This window comes from Patella vulgata, chromosome 7, assembly GCF_932274485.2.
Source record: "Patella vulgata chromosome 7, xgPatVulg1.2, whole genome shotgun sequence".
NCBI lineage: Eukaryota > Metazoa > Mollusca > Gastropoda > Patellidae > Patella > Patella vulgata.
This window is the reverse complement of record NC_065885.2, coordinates 30,610,098-30,625,719: the sequence shown is the minus strand read 5'-3', so window position 1 is coordinate 30,625,719 and position 15,622 is coordinate 30,610,098. Positions and strand designations below refer to the sequence as shown.

At 33.2% G+C, this 15,622-nt stretch overlaps 1 protein-coding gene across 1 annotated transcript; it reads right to left on the bottom strand.

The window, feature by feature from the left end:
• Positions 1 to 1,292: 1,292 nt before the first annotated feature.
• Positions 1,293 to 15,430, bottom strand: LOC126826877 (conserved oligomeric Golgi complex subunit 6). The gene is made up of 19 exons (XM_050555975.2): positions 15,329 to 15,430; positions 13,028 to 13,171; positions 12,797 to 12,868; positions 12,565 to 12,623; positions 12,043 to 12,154; positions 10,473 to 10,555; positions 9,763 to 9,833; positions 9,445 to 9,538; positions 9,208 to 9,284; positions 8,223 to 8,360; positions 7,952 to 8,016; positions 6,474 to 6,565; positions 5,809 to 5,923; positions 5,505 to 5,636; positions 4,788 to 4,955; positions 4,353 to 4,460; positions 3,415 to 3,468; positions 2,897 to 2,976; positions 1,293 to 2,609 (listed from the first exon to the last, which is right to left on the bottom strand). The coding sequence occupies exons 1-19, from the start codon at positions 15,428 to 15,430 to the stop codon at positions 2,462 to 2,464; spliced, it is 1,914 nt and encodes a 637-aa protein (XP_050411932.1). The 3' UTR covers positions 1,293 to 2,461.
• Between the last annotated feature and the right edge of the window lie 192 nt (positions 15,431 to 15,622).

Genomic DNA, 15,622 nt, shown 5'->3' with positions numbered 1-15,622 from the left:
TCCCTTTGCATGGTAATTATGCCGTCGCCCTTGTCCGTCCGGACATCACAATTTTTATCCGATTTTCACGAAACTTGAAATATAGGTCTATCTCCGAAAGGGCTCGGTTCCATTCGTATTGGCATATATCGCAGACCATAAATTCATGGATTATGGCCCCTGATTGTACAAAAAATCGCGTTTTTAGTTTGTGGACACTCACAATTTTGATCAGATTTTGATGATACTTGAAATGCATGTTTATAACCCAAAGATCTTATGGTTCCTTTCGATATTCGTCCATATATCGGATCGTAACTTCCTGAATTATGGCCCCTGATTGTACGTAAAGTCACGTTTTTAGGTTGTGGTCCCACTAGAGGTCACAATTATTATCAGATTTAAACCCGTTCGAATATATCACTGTTACACCATAATGTTGGTTGAGTTCAAATTACGTGAAAATCGAACCAAAATGGCCACCCCTCGTACGCAAATAGTGTTATCAAGGTTGTGGACACTATAGAGGTCATAATTTTGATCCGATTTTGATGAAACTTTAAATTTATGTTTATATCACAAAGATCTTGGTCCTCTTGATAATCAGCATGTCGGGTCGTAACTTCCTGAATTATGGCCCCTGATTGTACGAAAAATCACGTATTTAGCTTGTGGTCCCTCTAGAGGTCACAATTTTCTTCTGATTTTGATGAAATGTAAGTTTATAACCCAAAGATCGTGGTTCCTTTCGATATTCGCGTGTGTCAGATCGTAACTTCCTGAATTATGGCCCTTGAATGTACTACAAAAAATGACACGTTTTTAGCTTGCTGTTTATGTAGAGGTCACAATTTTTATCCGATTTAAAAAAAACGTGAATATATCACCATTACACCCTAAGATCTTGGTTCCTTTTGATAATCGGGTATATCCGAACGTAACTTCCTGGATTATGGCTCCTGATTGTACAAAAAATCCTGTTTTTAGCTTGTTCTCTATCCATCTGTTGAAAAATGTGGGCATATCCTGCCTAGCAGCCACTGGTTAACACATTTCATAAAACGTTTTCGACATTAAAGGATATAATAAAATGATCAGACATTAACTTGTCAAAGACATCCATATTATGAATAAGTTCATGATTACGGCAAGCAACCCAGTCCAAGGTGTGTCCTGATCGATGTGTCGGCTGAGTAATGGTCTGTACCAGGTTGTGAATATCCAAAAGCTCCCAGAGACGTTTTGTAAATTTGTTATTTGAAGAATCAAAATGCACATTAAAATCTCCAGCAATTAGGATGTTAACATTGCAATCAAATTAAATATATTTTTATTCCCATATTTACAATCAATACACAACAACAGTATACACAAATCATATACAGTAATCAAATGTTAATAACAAAATGACGCCCTTAATATTAGTTTCAGTACAAATGTCTTTTCAATGAATACTACAATTCCCTTTAACTTAAAATGGACACCATTAATTAGTTCACAACTTGATGTTGCTTATTACATTTAATAAGTTCACAACTTGATGTTGCTTATCACAATAACTATGTATTGTTTAATGGTCGAGAGCGAGACATTAAGTAATATATTGTAACAACATGAGGGCCGTGATGGCCCGAATGTTTTTACAATATATTACGCAATGTCTTAAGCTCGGACCATTAAACAACTTAAAATACAGACACTTGCACGTGCTTTGCAATGAAATACGTCACTCGAGTTCAATATTTTACAATATATTACGCAATGTCTTAAGCTCGAAACCATTAAACAACTTAAAATATAGACACTTGCACGTGCTTTGCAATGAAATACGTCACTCGAGTTCAATATTTTACCAAGTTACGCTTGGCACATTGCCCGTACGATTATTTGAAATAATGGTACTCCAACATCAAAGGATGACGTCACATCTGTATTTTAATGTTTTATAATGAACCCCTTAAAAAGTAAACAAGAGGGTGGGTGGCCCAATATTTTAACATGTGCTAGATCGATTGTACAGTCTTGTCATTGGGGCAAGTGGCATGGTTTTGATTTTCCACTTGTATGAGTATGGTTGCCTGTCCAACCTCATGGGTTTTCTCCGGGTCTCCCGGTTCCTCCCACAGCTAAAGACCCCTACGCACAAGCAACTTATCCAAATAAAATTGAACCATATAATAGTCTTGAAATGACCTAGTTTGTATCAAGTGGACTGAAATCTCTTTCTCTCTCTCTCTAAATAGAGTAAAGAACTCAAGGATGCTGATTTACTTTTTTTTAAATGAACACCATCAAATAGTTCACAATAATATACAGGTATGTGTTCAAAATGTACTATATTAAGCAACTTTAAAAGTTGATGCTCATGATCTAAATTGCTATATGGTCATTTTTTTTCAAAAGCCCACTTATGTAAAATATGTAGGAAATTGTGATAGCCATATTAATTGTATACATAATCTTTTAGTATAACAATTTAATTTCATGATAATAATTTAACAACTTGATCTGGTGTTCTGGGTACTATAGACTGAGGTTCTTTGTATTCATTTGTTGGTTTATAAATAGCTTCATACATCTGTTTATAGGCTTGGCATATTAAATCTACTGCCCTTCTCTTTGCATTATCTCTGAAATATAAATCAGGAATGCATTTTATGCTTATGCGTTGAACCGTTTTGTCTGTCTTCATAACTCAAGTCTGTAGATAAAGTCAATATTTAGAAATAACTGAAGGTGTCTTCAACAATCGTCAGTTTAAGCCGAAAAATAAATCTAAATTAAACCAACTTCTGCTCAACCATTACAAAATAAATATTTAATGGGCTAGAGCTTTCTCCATCACTAATTCATATAACATTAGGACAACCCAAACTAACGCTTTTAAATTAAAGAGCTTTATCTCCTTGAACCTCACCTCACTAAAGCACTGAGTATTAAACTACACTGTGGTAATGTTAAACTATCAGGACTGGCCAGATAACTATCAAATTTGTTCTGAAAATAAAAATAAAAATCAGTACATAAATCTTCTAGTTAAATACCTAAATTAAGAAAAATTTACTGTCACACAAAATATAACTGTAATTTGTTGTATGTACTTTTCTTGTACAAACTGATGGCGTAACTTAAAGAAAAAACAATAGCTCTCTTGAGGCTTTGTATAAGTAAAAATGTTCATCTTCCTTTGTGTTCCATACCAATCTAGTCTTCATTAGCAGAAAAGTAAGTAGTTAATTCCAGTTCGTTCCATACCAAAAAACAATCATATTGTCTTAAGAATGGGAACTCAGAAAGAAATTCTGTGGTCTCAACTCTCCATAAAATATATAGTGGAACATTTTTTTAATTTTTTTTTAAAAATGTGGAATATCTCCAGAAACAATTTAAAATGTAAAAACATTCTATGACATAATATACAGAAATCTAACATACCATAGCTGATTTAACAGTAATAGGATCCATTCCTTGTATACCTGATAATGGTCCCTATAATGAACATAAATACACACAAGTTTAACATGAAATTTTTACATTCGTATACAAAATATCACAGGCAAGATGACAGCACACAATTTTAATGCAAGGTCACATAATTTAGGTTACTCTTGGACTTAGTCACTAAGCTTAAGACTTTATAAAACAAAAGTCATTACTGAAAGTATTTCATAAGCAGATGTTAAAATCAAAAACTCTTATTCAAGAATGAGCGATCGACTTATGCAGAAGAGTGAAAAATGATCTAAACTGCTATATGGTCATGTGCCTTATTTGTTCATGTTATTATTGTCTTGGAGACGCAGTGTTTCAGTGAGTAAGAAGCTGACTTGTTCGTCTGGAGGTCCAAGTTCTCTCCAGGTGTTCCTCAGGATTTTTCAGGCATGGTTTCCTCTTGTCAGTAGTGCAGGATGGATGGCCTGACAAGGACAGCAATCTAGTCGTTCAGATGGGACAAAAAAAAAAACGAGGTTCTGTTTACACATTGGAATTCTGTGTACACATTGGCGTTCATGTTAAATAACCCTTGGACAGTTGGAATTCGATATAAGAGGAGGTCGTAGTGCCGTTGTCCAGGCAAAATTTCCTTAATGACACACTGTATGGCGTACACCCATCTTCATTAGCCCAGTCTAAGATGTTTAGATTAGCCCAGTTTAAAATGTTAAACCCCATTTCATTTTATTTTTGTCTTATAACATCTCAAAACACTATCCAGATAATGGGTTATTTACATATATACAATGTTGTGATAAACCAAAGCAAACAATAAACAAATCTAATGTTACCATAATAAGCTAAACATTCTGAGAAGTTATTGAAATAAACCTATTTTTAAAAATGAGAAATACTGTCAGGTAATATAAAAGTAATACCTGCGATGGTTGATAATTTTCTACTATACCATATATAGTTGATAAACCTACTCGCGTTAAAACAAATGATGCTTGTTCACTGATTAGAGTATCAACATGTGCTTCTATCTACAATCAATGCAAAGAAAACAAACAGACTAAATGTAGACATTCAAAGATAAAAGATTATGGGGTTAAGAATACATGTTGTGAATTAATAGAACTGCAATCGAGTGATACAAAATTGAGTCCTGTCGCGGTTCCGCCAGTCAGAAAATAGATAAGGTGTCAGCCGAATCGTGACAAAATCAATTGTTTCAGTTATGGTAACTGATCAGTTAGTGCATTCCTGTCCCCCGAAATTGTGTTTGAGGAACTGAGAAAATTCAATTATGAAATGTTCAAATAGAAGAGGATTATTTGAGAATAATTAAATTATAAAAGATAAATTTATACCTGGGCCTGTAACATTTCAAGTCTTGTATCTGTAAATTCATACAGAGCTAATGTAGATTGCATGAGATAAATACCATTAATCATATAAGCGGCCATATCTATACTGTTTAATCTGCTTGCCGACACTGAACACATTTGCAGCAATGGATCAACCACACATGACAAAATCTAAAATTAAACAGGCCAAGTCATCAAATGAAGCAAAATTATATATTTTTGACATCATTGCTTTCCACCCTACATAAGTCAAGGTGGCCAGGTGAGCATGGTGCTGGCTCACTAACCAGAAGATCCAAGGATTTTTCCAGCCTGTTTTCCACTTGTCGATGGTGCAGGATAGAGGGCTCAAAAGGAAAAGCATCTAGTTTTTCAGATGGGACAAAAAACAAGGTCCCGTATGTACCATTGGCAATATGATAAAGATTCACTGATGGTTGGAAATCAAAATAATAGTAGTACTTAGCTCTGCTATCAACGGAAATCCCATCTAATTTGGTTTCATTTTTGACTAAATTACAATAACAATGGGAATATTTTCTTCAGCTAGTTACTGTCTTCTTTAAAACTACTGGGTATTGTAAGTTTTCCCAAATTTAATTTTTGTCAACCTTGACAGTATAGGTTCAAGATTAAATGTTTTATTGTACAAGGTATATAATATATATAACAAATTCAATCATCTTTATTTATGAATATTTTAATGAATCGTAAGAATACCTGTTTAAAATCCTGTTTTTTATCATCTATAGGTACAACTGATGCATCATGACAAGCTAATACATCACGTAATAACTGTAATGTCTGAGTTAATGATGATGTGGGTCCTAGATCTGGAGGAGGCAATTCCACCTACAATATAAATTTTAGGTTTACTTCCATTAAAAACAAACCAAATTGAGATTATCCCCAAACCAGATACCAAAATATATATACGATCGTATTTCAAAGTATACTAGCAATGAAAAATACCATTACATTTCTGCAGCCCAAAATTTAAAAAGTACAGAAAATAACAGCTTACCCTGTCTAATAGTTTATTAGCATTACATGTTAAACTATTAAAAAACATCCTGTGGCTTAAATCCTGGATTTCAATCAAAGTAGACAACAAAGCTGCTTCATTATTAACTATTTGTCTGAAGAAAAACAAAGACAGTTGACCATTTGTTAAGTGACAGTTTACTAACAAAATGAAAGGGTGTTTACCATCTGACTCTTCTTCATGAACCAGGCTAATGCTGACAAGAATATGCCATGCAGTGTGCTATGATGAGAAACTTGCCAAGACAGCGGCACAACGAACTACTCTAACTTCAATTTCAACTGTCAGTGGATCTTCAACATGTGGTCTATGGCATACATGGGACCTCAATTTTTAATATCATTCCCACATCTAAATACTTTTCCTTGTCCGGGCAGTCTTTCCAACTGTCCTGCACCACTGACAACCATGCTGGAAAATCATTTCTACGGTCAAGTGATTAAAATATTAAGGTCACCAACTGTACTCGGATAATTTGCCTGCATTTCTACACAAGGCCTCTCCATGTCAGCTGTGCACATGTTACCGCTGACAATGACAATGGGAACTAGGTTTGGAAAATCCTGATGGTTCTTCTCTGACCACTAATTTGAGAAAACATTCATTAGATCCAACATTTCATTATAATATATAACGTGTAATACCTGATAGTATTATGGTAAAATTTGAGTAGATTATCAAGTTTATATAAAGTCACAGCATCTTGTTCTGATAGTAAAACTTGTTCAACTCGAACCTGAAATATTAAAGATGTCATTTTCAATATCATCATCTACTGACACTCTCACAATAAGCAGCAAGTGATCAGTTGTCACATTCCGTTTTCATTATAGCTGCTGATCGTTAATTGCATTTTTTCGAAATATATCTCATTTTTCACAAAAATAAATAAATAGTAGATTTATCTACTAGATAATCTTTTAACTTGGATTGAATCATCTTTAAAAGAGACCTAACAAATGATATCAGCTAAATTGAAACTGGCTTGTTTATATAGGTTATAGAGGAAACAGCCTTAAACCAAATTACAGAAGATAAGTTTCCAGGCAACGAAACATACACCCACACTAGCTAAATTGTCCAAGCGGTCGACAAGGGTTGTGGCATATACATTCTTTTGTAGGTAATTAGAGGCATTTACAAGACAATTTCATACAGACCAGATTTTAATTTTTGTCGTTTGAGGGTTCACAAGGTTCTACAAACTGAAACAAGGGCCTTAACTCTGGAAGTAATCTACAGAAATTGTTGAAATTTGACAGGCTTTCTCATTTTACTAATTTAAATAATGCATATAAATTTTTGTCATTCGAACGTTCACAAGGTTCACAAAATAAAAGAGCCATAAATCTAGAAGTAATTGATTTCATACAGATCGAATGATAACATTTGTCGGTAAAGCACTGATAAAGTTGAAGAAAGTGAAACAAGGGCCATAACTCTAGACGTAATTAAATAAGTATGATCTCAAGCCCAGGAAAAGTAACATATTTGTTTATCAAATAAAGAATAATATATCAAATTAAAAAGGATGAAATTCAAATGATGCATATAAATTTCATACAGATCGACAGATAACTTTTGATGATAGAGAGTTCACAAGGTGCAACAAAGTGAAACAAGGGCCATAATTCTAGAAGTAATTAACATAAATTGCTGAAATTCAATAGGCTTCTTCGCTCCACTAATTTAAATAATGAATATAAATTTCACAAAGATCGGGTGATAACTTTTGGCAATAGAGTGGTCACAAGGTGCAACAAAGTGAAATAAGGGGCATAACTCTAGAAGTATTTAACAGAAATTAGTGAAATTAAATAGGCTTCTTCATCTCACTAATGTAAACAACATATATCAATTGTAAAACAATCGGATGATAACTTTTGAAATTGTGGACGACCGACGGATGGGGGCGACGGTAATATACGTCCACATTTCCATGTGGGCGTATAAAATGACAAACATTTGCTTTAATATGTAGTGTCTTATATTATTCAAACTGTAATACTTCTCAAATAGAAAATGCTTACTAAATTTTCAAGACCTGTTAATTTGGATGTAAAAGGTAAAAATAATAGATGAGTCCCTTCAATGTCCTGTTACTTGATTATAATTTTCTTACCTTAAAGGGACGACATACACCTTCTGTAATATGTCCCAATACATCCTCAATCTGAGATTCTTGGACTATAATAATAACAATTAACATCTTGTATATGATCTTAACTATAATAATAACAAGTAGGCTTGTATTTTGTATCAAATAAGTATATCTCAAGCCCAGAAAAAGTAACATTTTTGTTTATCAAATAAAGAATAATATATCAAATTAAAAATGATGAAACGCAGATGATATCATTAAAGTAAAACTGATTTCTATATTTTATACCAACCATCACAGTTTTTAAGTAATGATTGAAGATATTCCTTTTCTGAAGCTGTTGCTTGATGAAGCCATGCCATCATATCACCAACATATCGTAATGGATCGTGGGAATGAAGTTCAATAGGTCTTGGAGTGCCCCCTGGACCTGAAAACATAAAACATCAAATATTGGGATATAAATACATTCCCAACTGATGAAATAATTTGAAACTTAAAGTTTATGGGATATTACAAAGTAACCTATAGAGATGGTGAGCAGTATCCAAGGTTCAATCTAGTAGGCTTTCTATGGTTTTCTTCACTGTTAAACAGCCCTTTGCATACGCAAATTTAAGACTGTACACAGATTCTTGTAAAAAATTTATATGTCTAGGAAAGCTTTTAGTTGAATTTGATGATTTTTATGATATTTTTCAATCAAATTTTATGATTACTTTATGATGTTTTCTCAGATTTTATTATATTTTTATCATTATTAAATATTATGATTTTTTTTATATATCTGCACTGCCAGTAAATAACGTATCTCCGGTCCATGAAGTAGTGTTCAGCCAGTGCTATGCAGATAAGAACATCCCACCAGTAGCACTGGTGGTATTAATAATCGCAGTCATCTTCTCCTATGTTCATATACCCACATAACATAGTGAAATTTTATATTTTTTATGATAGGCCTATTTTTCCATTTTAGTTTTATGAGAAATGATGAAATTTTATGAAAATATAAATGTTTTTATATTGTACGGTCCCTGAAATTTATGAAATAACACATTTGTCCAAAATGCATCATGCCGACTTGGGACTTAAATCTTATTTACATTTATATTTCCGATATTTTTCTTCAATTTTTAGTTTATAGTATAGGGGAAGTAACCCCAGTGGTAATTAAATGTTATTTCATCTTACATCACATTCACACAACTGCCCAAAAATTTTTAAAAACCAAACACATAAATGATAAATATTTCAGGAATTCAGATAACAAAACTTACCACCACGAGTCAATGCATCTATAAATCCACGAACAACGGCACTTCTTCTAGCAGTTCCAAACTCATCTATAGAATATCTGAAGATAACATTCATTAAAATCAATTAATAAATAATGTTGACAAGTTTGAAAAAGAATGTTTAAGACAAAATAGTAATGTAACTATTCCATTTCCCTTGTAATTATGGGTTAGGTTTATTCGGTTAAACAAGATAATAGTTTAATAGCACAGACTTACTTGAATAAAACTGGTCTGTCTAACAAAGCTTTAATTGCATTACATAGAACAGGTGATATGTCAGGTGAATCACCAGTCAGTGCTCGACATTCATCTACAATTATAAAATCAACATGAAATCATCCAACTACTGATATCTTGTTAACCTGAGTACATCGTAAGTAAATAATTCTTTAAGTACAGATTTCTTAATTTGGTTATTTTTCATAAAACTACCAAACAAATCCCTAACTTTTTTTTCACTGGAGACTGATGCCAGTAAGAGTTTAATTTTGTAACGAAATCAATATAAGATAACTGACTATATAAATTACTTACTTTGAGTCCATCTATAAAGTCTTTCATAAGCCGATTCCTGGTGTAAAGCCATTGATTCCATAATTTCAAGTCTGTAAAACAATGTTTTAGGAATATTATACTAAAGTGTATAGTGCACTTTGTTTTAAACGCTGATTAGTGTTGAAACAATTCTATAAATTCCAAAAATGTTTAAACCTATCGTTTTATACACATGGTTTACAACTTCCAAATTTGCTTGTGCTTTTAATAAAGAATTTATGAGGGGGATCACGTGGCTAAGTGGGTAAGATGCTGGCTCGCTAGCCTGGAGGTCGGGTGTTCGATCCCTGCATTGGCCGAGAAAGTTCATCCAGATTTTCCGGTGTGGTTCCCCCATGTCAGTGATGCAGGACGGAGGACCTGACAAGGACAGCTGTCTAGTTGTTCGGATGGGAGTGCACGTAAAAGATCCCTTGACAGTTGGAATTCGATATATAAGAGTAGGCTGTAGTGCCGCTGTCCGGGGAAAATTTCCCTCATAGCACACTGTATGGCGTATGCCCGTCTTCATTAGCCCAGTTCGGAGCAGAACAGTAGGACGTTAAACCCCATTTCATTTCATTCATTTCATTTCAAAGAATTTATGCAAATTTTTCCTCATAGAAAACTGCATAACACATGCCCGTATTCGATGCACAAAAGTAGGATATTAAACCCCATTAATTCATTATATTTCCTAGTTTACATACCCAGCTGTTTGTTGATTGGTGCGCAGTAGAAATTTACAATCACTGTGAATCTGTTTGACTCTTGCTAAAGCATTGAAAAATTCCTACGAGAGAAAAACAATAGAATCTATGTTCATAAAAATCACCATCATGTCTATTCATCCCAGAGCGTGCTCAAAGCACTACATATATAAACGCACACAGTGAGTTCCATTCACTTAAAAACAATACGTCAAGGTGAGGCAGTGAGTTTAATGGTATGATATTTCTGTGTCTAAATCTTAAAGATGCATATGTAAGATTTAGATAAAGAACTGGTCGTAATTCCTATAACAATTCTCCAAAAGATAAAACAAAATAAATATATAGAAAATTTAATTCAAATTACTTTATTCTGAGCAAAGTTATCACTGTCTGAAGTTTTGACAAGATGTGGCATAGACTGTTTATTATCATAGCAATTCACCATTTTTTAATTAAATCATTCAATGGCAACCATGTTTCAATCCATTTAAATCTCTGTCATCCTATAGTCTAGAGAGTTGACTATAGTCTTGTCATCTGAATAATTGTCTAAATAATAATTTATATAACATTTGAAGCCAAAATAATGATCTGCAATTGGCAGATTTAGCTCTTTCATAATAGTGTTGAAAATCGGATCAAGATTTGTGATCCGAATACTTTTGTTGGCTATCCGAATACTATTTGGATAATTCGGAGACGTGAAATTCTTGAACAAAATTACATCAAAAGTTCATATACTCATAATTTCTTACTTGTTTCAATGTTTATGAGTGTCTAGGTATGCCGAGTATGAAATCGTACTATCGATTTGCAAATTGTTTGAGCTGCGAAGAAAAAAACGTGCCTACCTTTAGCCGTAATTATTAAGACTATGATATCTCAAAAAATCAATGAGGTGAAGAAATATGTATAGTATAACTACTCCTGTAATCCGCAGCCCTCCCACTTATCATTTTGCTCAATCAACACGAATGGAAAAAAGAAAAATATAAACATGTGCCATTTATTCCGCCAAGGTCGTTTGCCTCATTCTGATAATCTACAACTATTGAACCAATCAGTGAGTGGGAATATACGTGACCTAGGTCGTTATGAATAAATTTCATTGCGGGAAGTCAAAACACGGTCTAAACTTGTATGCCGTAAATTAGCGCAGGGAATGAATGAATATTTCTTTTATTTAGACTAATGCATTAATAATTTTATTAGTTACTATCACTAAATAATACGCATAATGTTGACATTTATGCTCAGAGCTGCGTACGGTACGTGATCAATTGCATTTAGGAAAATTTCAAAGTAATCAGATGTAAAAATGGCTAAAAATAGAGCATACGGAATGTCAGAATATATTGTAACGAATAGTAAACGGATAGTAAAATGATTCGGATAACCCTTATTTTGTATCCGTTAACGAATATCTGAATAGTAGTTTCAACACTATTATATAATGCATCTTTAAACTAGCAAATTATTTCATTCCTGATCAAAATGTTCCAGAAAGAAAAATGTGCCCATAAAATGTGTAGAAGATTTGAGACATTTTCACATTTAAATAACTTACAGGATGTAAAGCTCCATCTCGTGTTCCACGAATAATTTTAGCTTCTTCGGATTTCAGTTGAAATTTATTCAGGAAAGCATCAGCAACTTGGGACTTCATTTGTAGTTTTTGACTAAACAATAATATGTATATCATTTATGTGGTGTAAATTTTAAAACCTCAAATAATGATAAAATCAATTACGTGAACAGCACAATCAACAGAAAAATACTTTGTTTTACTACATAAGATTGATTGTGTACAAAACTATAATATATTTCGCAAATATTAATCTTTCTACATGAAATAGAAGACTTGAATAATATATATGGCAGATTCTATTCACATGTAAATGAAAGTAGATAATGACTTTACAGAAGTCTTTCAAATCCAATGGGTTGTATTCTTGTTGTGTTAATTGGTGCAATGAAATAAATCAAAACTCAATTCATACACATTTTTTCTCTTTATTCTCAATGAATAAAATACTTCTAGTTCTACAGTTTTTTTTCAATTCATTTCTAAAATAAATTATAATTTTACCTTTCAGCATGAAGAGTTGTGGTCTGACTGATTAAATCATGTGTTTGATCTTTGGCTGCCTGCAAAAAAAGGATAAAATGGAGAATCAGTCTGTCACTAGTTAAGCGCTCAGTTGATTCTCACATCATATCAAGATGTGTTATATTTTTCAACACAGAACATCTTAAAGATATTTTCTAGCTGAAGGAGTCAATTAATTTTACTGTAAGAATCCCTTAAATGAAATGCTTACCTTAAGTCTGTTAGTCATATCTTGACAACATTCATTCATTTCTTTTACATCAGAATAGACACTATCCAGTTGCTGTAAGAAATACCAATAAAACAGAAAATTACAGTATTTTAGTTTTTAATATATTTCTGTTCTATTCATTTTCAAGCCTTCCTTGCATATCTTTAAAACATCTAAGAAAGAGAAGATGGTGATGGAAAAAGTGTTAAGTTGGCCTAATTGATACATTACCTCCTTCACAGCCTGAAAAGACTGTAAAAATTCTTCATTTATAGCTAAACTTCTCTTTTCGATATCACTTCGTAAATTTCTTCTAGATCGCAGATTATTTTCTGTAAAAATGGTTGATAAAGCCTTGAGAGCTTCCAGCATGTCCTTTAAAAAATTTTTATTCAAAATTAATCTTTTTAATTGGAATGAAACTTATGTCTTAACTTTTCAAAGAGAAATTATTTTTAAGCATATTGAGACTACCCAGTTGAGCATAACAAAATTTTTATACCGGTCACTGTTCAGTTGGTAAACCTACAAGGTATTATAACATACATGTATAGACTTATATTTCACTAGAGTGATTATCACAAGGGTTGGCAAAATACAACCACTCACATAGGGCTGTACGATATTGCAAAAAGGGACGATATCGATATTGGCATTTTTTTCAACGATATAGTTAAATATCGCGATATTTAATAATAATGTCACTTTGCTATTAAATAAATTAAATATAAATGCATTAAAGCTGACTACAGTGTGAGTAAGAATTGTGGGTAAGAATTGCTTTATTCATACACTTTGCTTTTTTTATAACCGGGAATATAAATTTATTAAAATGAACAAAACAACGTCCTTTTTGGTTAAACACGTTTCAATTCTTTTTAATACAATAACAGGAGACATTACTTATGCCTGTACATATAATGAAATTAAATACAACCGCTGATGTTTAAAAAGCGTCTGCTTGTGACCTTGTGTAAGAAAATTCTCAAATATGAAGTGCAGCGGAAGTAAGTAGATGCGGTCTTCAAGTCTTGTATTGTAAGTTTAAACAGTTTAACAAATACTAAATGATCCGGACTATCTTCCTTTCAAGCATTTGATTGGCTGCGGTATTCCTGGCTTAACAGTGACAGTAATCTATTTATAGATCGTTTTATTCTTGCTTTCAGAAATTAAGTTTCGTAGAGTTTTCTAAAAATATTCGTTTTTTTTTTAAATATGACAACCTATTTATAGCCTGGTAATAAGCCGCGGTAGTGGGAAATTTCAGGCATTTAGTAGGCCTAAGCTTTACATGTAGTAACAACTGACAATTTATTGTCGACTAAAAACAAAGCGAGAGAGTGAGAAATGGGGTTTAACGTCCACTCGACACAAACTAGGTCATTTCGGGACTAACATATGGTTTAATTTTATTTACATAATTCGACTGCGCGTAGGGGTCTTTAGCAGTGGGAGTAAACCGGCAGACCCGGAGAAAACCCACGAAGTTGGACAGGCGACCCTACTCCTTGCCACGTACAACCGGGAATTCGAAACCACGCCAGTCGACTCAATGACAGACTTTATGATACAGCGCGCGCACGCTAACCACTCAGCCATCCAACGCCCCTAAAAACAAAGCAAAAGTAACGCATACACAATGCAGTGAAAAACGGCTACGGACACTGCACAAGTGTTTTCAACATTTAACGATTCTCAAAACATTAGTTTTATTATAGTTTATTGCCGTCGGCTAATTTCCACTGCTGTATAGTGTATTTATGATCTATTTTTATGATAATTTTTTTCGATATTTGAAGTTTTTGCCGATATTCGATAAACCACTATATCGACGATTTTTGGCCACATGATATCGTAGTTGGGTCTGAAAATACCATATCGCGATAAATGACTATATCGAGAATATCGTACAGCCCTACACTCACAGACAAGAACTTGTTAAAACTTTGGTCTATCAAATGTGTTTTAATTGTTTTTAGTTATGACTCGGCACTGGATTTATCAGTGTAACATTATGATCTTTAAAGTAGCAGTGAAAAATTGTTTTCATGTGTGAAGCTTCTTGGAAATGAAATAATACATAAATAAAGTCATAATACAATCAAACTGGTAATCACAATGCGTTCATTAGTAAGAGAATAGTAATGCTTTTACATGTACTATTTTTCAAATAGGATACAGAGTAATTATAGCTGGACAGGCTAGTAGATCTGGGTAGGTAGGTACTGGATCAGGAAGATGATACCAGCTTCCCCCCCCCCTCCCCCTCTGCACCCCTCCCCCCTTAGTTACGGGCCTGGTGAGTAGTGCACTAGCTCATTATCCATAATCCAGGAAGTTTGATGATTAGGCTAAGTTAAAGTATGTTAGTGTCTAGAAATGTTTAACGATACATTTAAGTGTAGCAAGTTAATTAGTGTCTAGTCGTTTGTACGGTATGGAAAAAAAAACCTGCCAGTTGGAATAATGGACTTCACCAGTAGCCAAGTTAACTTACATTTGGTTGAATCCGTACGTGTATATACTAACCTTGTCATTGTCGAGTCTTGTCTCTAAAATTTTATTTAATTTACGTGTTAATGGATTATTTGCTTGGTTTGTTGACACGTCGGAATGATCCTTGTCGGCCATTTCAGTGGTTTACTAGATTTATGGATAATTTGTAGAATTTAGAACCTCTAAATATTTCTGTTTTTTATTCTTTTAATATATATAGGTTGATAGCATTTTATTAATTACAGTAAAAAGAAAATTCGCCATGATGTAAGTAGATTTCTTGAACCATATATACAGTAAATTAATTTCATTTGTAGGAAGTTCAAA